Genomic DNA, 10,304 nt, shown 5'->3' with positions numbered 1-10,304 from the left:
TATCCTCAGAAACGCTGCCAACATCAGAATAAACCCTCGACTCTCTCTCTTGTAAAGCACCTTTTACTGCTGGCCTCTCCTCCACACTCCACAGAAAAACACACATTTCTAAATAATGACGCCGGCCTGCCAAGATCTCTCCCAGCGCTGCCAAGCTTTCCTTCAGAGACACAGATCATATGGAAAGATATCGTGGAGATTTCTAGGGACAAAGAAAAGCGCGAGGTCAAAGGTCGAGACTATAGAAGAGTGGAGCGTCTAACATCAGGCCTTTCTGAGCTGATCACTTATTATTCTTAATATTCCACTTCCTGTCATGTACATGTGAAGCTAGAAACAGAAACTTTCACATGATACTGTACATGCACAGAAACAAGATTCGGAGAGTTTGCAAAGAATAAACCACAACAGGGTTCACCAAACTAGAGTTTGCAAATGAATGAAAATGTAAATTGAGTAAACATTTCTTTAAGCTAATGTCAGTGCAATATAATATGGGAATGTTACGCTTTAAAATCATATATCTAAGTCAAACCTTGCCTTGAGTTTAATGACAAACAGTTACAAAATTTTTAGCAAAAAAAAAAAAAAAAAACTTAAAGAAAATTGTAAGTCAGGGAAAAATTAAAAGAACAAATTAAAAAAGGAAATTTCTCTCAAACTTTGTTCTCTTTAGTTTCTCACAGTTTTGCGAGAACAGAAAGTAAGAATTACAAGATATAAACTGTGAAAAAAATCTAAATCCTGAGTTTATATCTTTAAATATTTTTTTTTCAATTTTAAATTTACATCTTGTAATTGTAACTTTTTTTTTGTTTCCATCACAGAAATGTATATATTTATATATAAATAATTGCAACTTATTCTAGCAATTGTGATTTTTCAGACTTTTTTTTTTTTCTGGCAATCCCGGGTGTGTTTAGTTAGAACTTTTTTGTTGTTGTTGTTTTTATTCCCCCTGTGTCTGTAACACATCTCTGCAGAATCAGCTTTAATAAGCAGAATGCAAGCTGATTATTAAGGTTCAGATGGGGAACAAAGCCTGAAGGTTGATGAGATCTGAAGCTGTCTGCTGAACGACTCCCAAATCTACTGGAGAGCCAGGAATGGGACAGGGAAGTTGGTTTCTGCTTGCGGTGTTTAGGGAGTGTGTTTCTGCTTCACGAGTGTAGGAGGAGACTTCGGAGCTTTCTGGCAGAGTTCAGCGCAAACAGAGACAAACACCAGTAAACACTTGAGCATTACTCAGGCTTTACTTGTGATAAACGTATATGTGTGTGATCTGGACTAAACTGGTTTCATGATCTGCTCAGGCTGGTTTTAGAGAAGAAAACCATAGTTCAGCTGTTCTCGCTTTACAATAACGAGGATATTAATCCATAACGATCAGTGATGTTTTATCACTGTAATCATGTTTCTGAAAGATGCTCATCAAGACTGCATTTATTTAATTAGAAATTCAAGTTTTAATATTTCACTATTTGATATAATTGTTTTCTATTTGAATATAATATCTAATTTATTTCTGTGATCAAAGCAAAATTCTTTCAGTGTCACATGATCTTCAGAAATCATAATAATATACTGATTTGATGCTCAAGAAACATTTCTGATGATTATTATTATTATCATCATCAATAGGGCTACACGATTATGACAAAAATCATAATTGTCCATTATTCCCATGAAATTATAATTGCGATTATCACAATTACATTAATTTTTACCATTGTTTGAATCAATTGCATGCAGTATTTTATATGAAGACAAACAAGTGAAAAGTGCTTTTCAACAGTATTAAGCCTCAACTATACATCAGAGTGGTTTCTTCTTTAAATAATAAAAAAGTTAAAATATTAATGTTTTCAAAATAATAATCAGAATGTTTCTTGAGAAGTAAATCATCATATTATTCATGATTTCTGAAGATCATGTGACACTGGAGACTGGAGGAATGATGCTGAAAATACAGCGGAGCATCACAGAAATAAATTACACTTTAACACAGATTCACACAGAAAACAGATGATTACATTAGAATAATATTTTACTATTTTAACTGTATTTTTGTGAGCAGAAGAGACTTCTTTATAAAAACATGAATATTCTTACTGTTCAAAAACTTTTGTCTGTTCATGTAACTATCATCAAAACTATGATCATACAAAAAAATATATATATTTCAGGGGTTTTGAGGGCATTTCAGATCAGCTAAAACCATTCCAAACCATAATTTCAAGCAAAGAAAGTAGAAAATTGTTCATTTTCATAACCAGTTTTGCCATAAAGCAGAACTGCAAGTCACAATAAACAAATCTGATCACACTGAAACCCGACTTCTTCAGATTTACTAGTAAAACCGGTGTAGAAAATGTGGAAAAGGTCTGCAGATTGTGTCCGGGCCAGAACATCAGTCATAGTTTGACTGGCTCTCGGCTCCAGAGCCGTTTCCTGCTCTTGGCAGATACAGGACAGTATTTATCCTCAAAACTTCTTGCTGATGTCCAGAGCAAATCCCCGTCTTTACAGCAGGTCATGTGACCTCAGAGGAGCACACACACACACACACACACACACACACACATCAGGACCTCCCAAACAACAGATTAACATCAGCTCCAGATCAACTCAAGTTCAACAGCGGAAATATTTACTACAAACTTACTTAACAATATAAGGGTGAAACCTGTCAAGAACTTCTCTGAGTCACATTTCATCCCAAAATCAAGACCCAACTAAAACCCCGGCATGTTTTTTCTCACTTTTTTCTTTAGCTTACACACAAGTTCTGGAAGCATGGCTCCACACAGAAAACCACAAAACATGCACTCACCATCCAAGAGGATTATGCATCTCTTGTGAAAGCAAACACTTCTTTCAGAACGGTTTTAACTCTTGTAAAAATACTAACAATCCAAATTCATCCCAAAATCAAGATTGAAATAAACCCCCAATTCTGGCAACAACAGCGTAAAAAATGATGTTATCGTCAGTATTTCTGTCCTGTTTTCCAGTACAAATATCTAAACATTCTCAAATTAAGATCCATTTCCTGGAGAAGAAAAATCCTGTGACCCCTGGAGCAAAATTAGGTTAGAATAACATTGCTTTGAAATGTGTCTAAAACGTTCAAATGTCCTTGTCGCGGTTACAGAAAAAGTTCTTCCAATGTTCTTCTAAATTTACTTTTCCCTAAAACGTGGCGATTTATAGGTTTGTTTTTAATCTACTAAGAGCGTTCAAATGTCCAGGTTTCTTGTTACAAATAACGTCATGAAGACATTTTGAGAACGCTGATCTGGTAATGTTATGAGAATGTATGTCAAATATTAATAAAGCAACTTTTAAATAGTGTAAGTCGTGAGATTCTTCCCAGTCTTGTTCTACGTATCAAAATGAAGTGAGTTCATGATCCAAAACAATCGATGGTGTCACAAAAATACATTTGAATTCAGAAGGAAAACTTGCATCTTCGGATGAAACAGTGTTTGTTCATGCATAAAACATGGATAAACTACGGCAGGTAAACGTGTGGACTCTAATGCTGGATTAACAGGATTGACTTTGGGGTTTCGGCTCATTATTGTCATTTAAAAAGAGAGCTTGCAGTGGTTTGGGTCAGGAGTCGAGCCGCTCTTACCTGCGTCGTGCGCTGTGATGATGAGCGTGTATTTGTCCTGGGTTTCTCTGTCCAGCGTTCGGATCAGGTTCAGCTGACCGCTGGACGTAAGGCTGAATGCTCCGGCGTCGTTCCCGCTGCTCAGGGAATAACTGATCTGACCGTTACTGCCCAGATCATCATCACGAGCCACCACCTGCCACACAACACAAACCTGCTTTAGGATTCAACACCAGTCCCTAATGAACAAAATGCCATCTCACATTCAAAGCCCACACGGTGAATTAAAGGTCAGATACAGTTCATTGTGTATCCAAAACACCATTAATATCCAGAAAAAAAAGAAGTAAACTATTTTATGTGTAATTCAGGACTATTCATTATAAGGAAGGTTGAAATACACCAGGACTCTTATTTTGAAATGTCGTTGGTTTGCTACTTCCAGCTGCTGATTTCTAAACACGATGGAGCTTAAATATGCATCTTGAAACCATCTACCAACACCATCAAGTAAACACAGTCATAATTCATCAACAGTATAACATAAGCAATCATTTGGCATAAATGCGTGATATTCATTAACTGTGAACTGCTCTGAAAAAAAAAAAAACTTCAATTTAGGATAGTTTCCAAAGAAGTTTCCATTTCTCATTTTCATTAAACTTAACTTGATGTACTAAAATAAAATGTTAAAATCAACAAACAAAAAATAACAATCATAATTTATTAACGCTACTACAATAACAATATTAATCACCCTGAAAAAGATGACTACGATGTAATATTTTAAACACTTCATTATGTTTTTAACTCTAGAGTTGTGCAGTAAGAGCTGCATCTAAGAAGACATTTCTCATTTCTCATGGAAAACAAGCCATGCTTCAGTTTAGACACCTGATGGAAAACAAACACTTTTACAATGAATATGGCGTGATGTTACCCCAAGAAACAAGTAGATGATGATAAAACATGATCACTCATTAGCTTACAGTATATTCACATACCCTAATATCGTATAAACATACGCGTTTGTCACTCCTGAAACACTGCAATATATGTGTACGTCAATCCTTTTAAAAGCACAGCAAAAAAACTTTAAAACAAAATTTTAGCAAACTCCTGTCTCAATCAATGACTGTAACCACACACTGCATAATGAATCTCTTATTTACATTGTGTCTTTGCTTTGTTTGTTTGTTGAGGATTTGTGAGTGTAGAAGTCAGATCTACACAAATCACACAAATGACCTATTTTGGATTTAAAAAGGAAAATTTCACCAAAAGGTGATACATTTGCACCCACCAGAGATCGTCAGTGTTTCTAATCAGCTTTTATATAACAAGCCATCAAGTAACGTTCTCACAACTTTCGCTATTTTTTTAAGTTATACAAGTCCTTCTTAAAGTAATGTTTATGGAAATTACTAATACGTTTATGAATATTTGATTCTCAGAATGTTGAGAAAAAAACGTTCTGAGATAAACAATCTTGAAACGTTATTTGTACTTTGAACATTCTAAGAAACGTTTTTGTAATTTTTAAATGACGTTATAATCGCAACAAGAAAACTTATAATATTTAAAACAAATATATGGGTGCAAAAAAATGTACTAGAACATTGTAAGATACGTATCTGTAATCTTTAAATGATGGTGAAAACAATGATGTCTTTATGAGCTGAATGTGTTATTCTGTGTAGTTATTCTCATTCTGTGTTGTAGGTCTGTAAAATGCCTGGTTTGGGTTCAGTGTTGGTTTGCGTGAGACTCTGGCGCTGGCACACCTGAGGAGCCGTGACTCCAGCTCATTTCACTCTCAGGTGAGGTTTGTTTTGACTCGGACACTGGAGACCACCCTCACTATGTCATTTGGCCGTGGCATATTACCTTCAGCGTTTACACTCGGTCACCCTGTGCTGGGAAGCCAGCATTTATCATTCCAGCCTCTCCATCAAACACACAAGCCATTCCAGCTACAGAGCGTGGTTTGTGCTGGGAATCTGCTCTCGCATTTCTGCACGTTACAGCAAAAATTCTAAATGATGTAGAACCAAAGCCGCCCAATCTAATGAGATGAACTAATGCTATCAGCAATTTCCCGCCAAAGTCGTAATTACAAGTTTGTCACATCGGACACTGGGTTCATTCTTGCCTATTAAATCTTAATAGAGCCAAAATGTACTGAAGATATTTAGATACTGGATTTACAATATCCAACAGATTTTAAATATATTTAGAATCACAAATTCCAAATTCAAAGTATTTCTCCCAATATTGATTACACAAAATAGTCATTTTGAAAACTGTCAATTTCTCCTTCATAAATCACTTTGGAAATAAGCATCTGCTAAATGCATGATTAAAAACATATTTACTATAATTTTGGAAATGCTTAAATTTTTCCATTAATAATTTACCAAACCTACACCAAATGTGACCTCAGAGGCTGTTTGTCAATTTTCAACTAGTTCCTCTTTCATAAATCACTTTGGAAATAACCATCTATTAAATGCATGATTGTAAATCTATTTGCGATAATTTCAATAGCATAATTGCCATGCACTTGCCTGTAGGATGTTCTTGGGCAGGTTTCCTAAGTTCTCTTGTACGCTGACGCTGTATGGCGAGAGCTTAAACACAGGTGTGCAGTCGTTAACGTCCAAAAGCACGATGTTAACAGTGGCGCGATCCACTCGAGGACTGCTGCCCCGATCCGCCGCCTGCACCAGCAGAGAATACGCAGAGCGCGTCTCACGATCCAGCAGCCTCGCCACAGAAATCACTCCCGTCACCGAGTCGATCCGGAAGTCTGAGTTCAGGTTCCCTCCGGCGATGGAGAAGCGCACCTGGCCGTTGGTTCCCTCGTCGGCGTCGCTGGCGAACACCTGCAGGACGTCGGTGCCACTGAGCGTGTTCTCCTCGATCTCGATGTCGTAGATGTTCTGCGAGAAGCTAGGCGTGTTGTCGTTCACGTCCAGCACGATCATCGTGACCTCCATGCTGGAGGAAAGCGGCGGCTCGCCTTTATCCGTGGCCACGACTGTCAGCGAGTAATTGGCCATCTCCTCGCGGTCCAGTTCGCCCACCAGAGTCACGCCGCCGTCGATGTTCCCGATGCTGAATTTATTCCCAAACGGCCCTTTGAGGGAGTACTCCACGTAGCTGTTGGGGCCACTGTCGGCGTCGCTCGCTTGCGCTTTGAACACCAGCGTATCCACCGGCGTGTTCTCTTGAATATACGCCGTCGTTTGCGATGTGAATGTGGGAGAGCAGTCGTTGACGTCCAGGAGGATGATGGACACCTGTGCGGTGCTGGTGAAGCGGCTCATGGGAGACGGAGCCAGGTCGTTCACGGTGATGACGAGGTTATAAAACGACTGCGTCTCTCGGTCCAGAGCTTTCCTGGTCTGTAAGACGCCGGTGTTTGTGATGGTGAACTGTGACTGAGGGTCTCCTGAAGCGATGGTGTAATGCAGCTCCGCATTCGGCCCTGGAAAACAACACTAATGCTATTATATTTAATCAGGAGTCACACCTAAACATAAACAATGTTTAAAAACATTGAAAAACAGCAAAATACAGAAAATGACTGTTGCTAATAACTTTGTATCTTAAAAAGAACAATATTTGTGTGTACATGTATTTTTATGAGCAGCGAATCCCAGAATGGATTTGTTTTATGAATTATTAAATAAAAACAATGTAAAAAAAAATAAAAATAAATATATATATATATATATATATACATACACACACACAAGATAATGTTGTATTTAACTTTTATGTTATGTGACAATCACTAAACAACTAAAATTAAATTAAATAAAAATATTAGATTCAATTTTTATTTATTTATTATTTTAGTATTTACTCATATAAAATACTGGTTTAGTTTTTATTAATATTATGAATCCATTTGTATTTTTATATGGTCTGTCTTTTATTTTACTTCAAGTTAAAGTTGTAGCTATTTTGTACTATGTTTTTTTTTGTCCTTTTTAAAAAAAAATTGTTATACATTTTTATTTTAGTGCATCAAGTTAATCTAAACTTAAATGAGAAATTCTGCATTAGCACCAAGCTAAAAAAAATATTTACATTTAATTTTAATTTATCACACACATACACAAACATATATACACACACACACACAAATAATAATACTAATTATATATATATAACCCTGACTTAAACTAGTCTAAAATAAACTGAAATTAAATATTCAAGTCAAAGTTCACATCTGACAAAAGGTTTGGGAAACAGTATGTTTGAGCATTGTGTGGTTAGTCTGTTACTAAACAGAAATCCTGACTCTGACTGTTGAACAGCGCGGATGTGAAGAGGGATCTCTGCAGTATAATGTGTGTTTGTGTTTGTGCAGACGTGTTACAGTACAGCGAGTGTGTGATACAGATCTGCTCCGTTCACAGTAAATGAGCTCTAATTGAGCGTCTGTAATGCTGGCCGCTCATGTGGAACCACACTGGCCTCGTTTACTAAACACACAGGGGTCAGAGGTCAGGGGTCAGGAGGCTCTCATATGGTCAGAAACGTGTTGAGGACACTGTGTGCTCATGAACACGCTTGCAGAAAAGCGGGAGGAAAGCCACAGGCACAAATGTAGGTCAGCATAACCACATTAGAGTCAGAGACGGGATTCTCAACAGAAACATGTGCGGCTCAGAATCCAGCCTGCAGCTCCTTTGTGCCACATATCTGCTCTTCTTTCCTTTTATTCATTTTGATATGACCCAGACATGATCCACCCAAACCCTGCCTGTACTAAACTAGCCGCAGTCTGAACTAGACCAGACTAGCCTGAGTCTAAATACTGTGTTGAAATGTGCTGACTTTAACTTTTTTTGTTGAAGAAAACCACATAAATGTTGTTAAAAACAATGTCATTCAGTAGAGTTAATGATGTTTTGAACATTCTTACACTAAAATGTGATTTTAAATTAATTTACTGTTGTAGAAAAAAGGGTAAATAATGTTAAAATAAGCCAAGATGGCAAAATGTTGAAAATTGCAAATGCAGATATTTGTTTTCATTTCATTCAGTGCAGATGAGCATTTTTCATCTAATTAAGAAAAAGCAAAACCAGTTAACAACCTAACTTAACTCTTCAGCCTGAATCTGAATTAAAGTAACTCAAAGAAAATTCAAAATCGTACCAAGTATTTATGTGTAATATGCATTTTTATGTTCATTAGAGCAGGGTTTCCCAAACTGGTGTTTGCAAGTTGATGAAAAAATAATAATTAAATAATAAAAAAGTAAAATAAAAATATATATAAAATAAAAAAAAATATAACCTGTAACCATGAATGAAACTGGGGTTTGCAAGTTGATTTAAAAACTAATAATTAATTAAAACACAGGAAAGAAAAATGGAAAATGTAAATAAAATAAAAAATCCAAATAAAATAAATGCCACAAAAAATTTACATAATAATGTATAAATAATATTTAAAAAATAAAATAATTTAAAATGATAATAACAAAACCATTTTACCCATGAAATTGTTGATTAAATGATGGAAAACCAAACTTAAAATCTCAAGTGAATATTTTAGGCTTGTATTGTAGCGTCTCACCGTCGTCGGCGTCAGCGGCGCTCAGGCTCAGGACGCTCGCTCCAGGACTCACGCTCTCCAGGACCGAGCTGCTGTAGACGGAGCTGCTGAAGCGCGGAGGGTTATCATTGACGTCCAGAAGATTGAAGTAGACCCTTACAGAGCTGGACAGACCGCCTCCGTCCCGGGCCTGGACCGTCAGGATGAAGTACTGCTGAGACTCGTAGTCCAGCGCTCGGCTGATGTTGAAGACGCCGGTGACGGGGTTCAGGAGGAAGGTGGCGTCCTCATCATCCTCCTCTATAGAGTACGTGATCTCTCCGTTTGATCCCGAGTCAGAGTCACTGGCCAGAATCGCCGCCACGATCGAACCTCGATGGAAAACCACAACAGAATCTTAGTAATTATACAACGATGTTCACTGACCAATCACAAACAAGCAACTGGAGTTTTAGTGAATGTGCTTGTGTTGATTCTGTGATTATTGAAAGTTTCTCTGACGCATCATGAATAATGTAGTTTTTCACTTGCGAATTCTGCCGTTCAGCTTGATTATATATATATATAAGTTGAAATTGAAATAATGCAGTCTGATGGCTTTATCAAAAGAAAATACCATTAATTAATAACCTTGGAGCTCATGGCCTTTGACATGAAACCTAAAAATTAACTAGAACTGAAATAATAATTTTTGTAATATAAGTACATAATATTTAATTAAAAAAAATATGACTAAAACTGAAATGAAATAAATAATATTAATAATATTTAACTTTAATTTTTTTAATAAAACTAATAAAAATATCAAAAGCACATAACCAAAAATTTGTTTGGTAAAATGAAAATGTAAAATGTTACAAATTAACACATTTAATGACGCATGAAGCATTAACTATATTAACTATATTATTAATATTATGATATTTAAAATAATATATTGACTAAAACAATAACTGAAATAAAAAATTAATTAATATAAATTAATATAACTAAATAGTCCTATTTAATAGCAATATTTAACAAACAAAAAATCTTTTTTATACAAAACATAAATAATAATAATAATATGAATATTTCATGGTTTATCAGTTACTGTTAAAAATCAATT

General features: G+C 36.0%; 1 protein-coding gene across 1 annotated transcript in view; it reads right to left on the bottom strand.

Moving 5' to 3' along the window:
- Positions 1-10,304, bottom strand: part of LOC113076232 (protocadherin Fat 4-like) — an 88,907-nt gene that overhangs the window by 34,655 nt on the left and 43,948 nt on the right. The window contains exons 4-6 of the mRNA XM_026248889.1: positions 9,218-9,568; positions 6,187-7,109; positions 3,641-3,815 (exon numbers count right to left, since the gene is read on the bottom strand). Coding sequence (XP_026104674.1) covers positions 3,641-3,815; positions 6,187-7,109; positions 9,218-9,568 — 1,449 coding nt within the window. The remainder of the gene's footprint in view (positions 1-3,640; positions 3,816-6,186; positions 7,110-9,217; positions 9,569-10,304) is intronic.

Source organism: Carassius auratus, unplaced genomic scaffold, assembly GCF_003368295.1.
Source record: "Carassius auratus strain Wakin unplaced genomic scaffold, ASM336829v1 scaf_tig00019339, whole genome shotgun sequence".
NCBI classification, from domain to species: domain Eukaryota; kingdom Metazoa; phylum Chordata; class Actinopteri; order Cypriniformes; family Cyprinidae; genus Carassius; species Carassius auratus.
The sequence above is the reverse complement of the archived record's forward strand: the minus strand, read 5'-3'. Positions and strand labels throughout refer to the sequence as shown.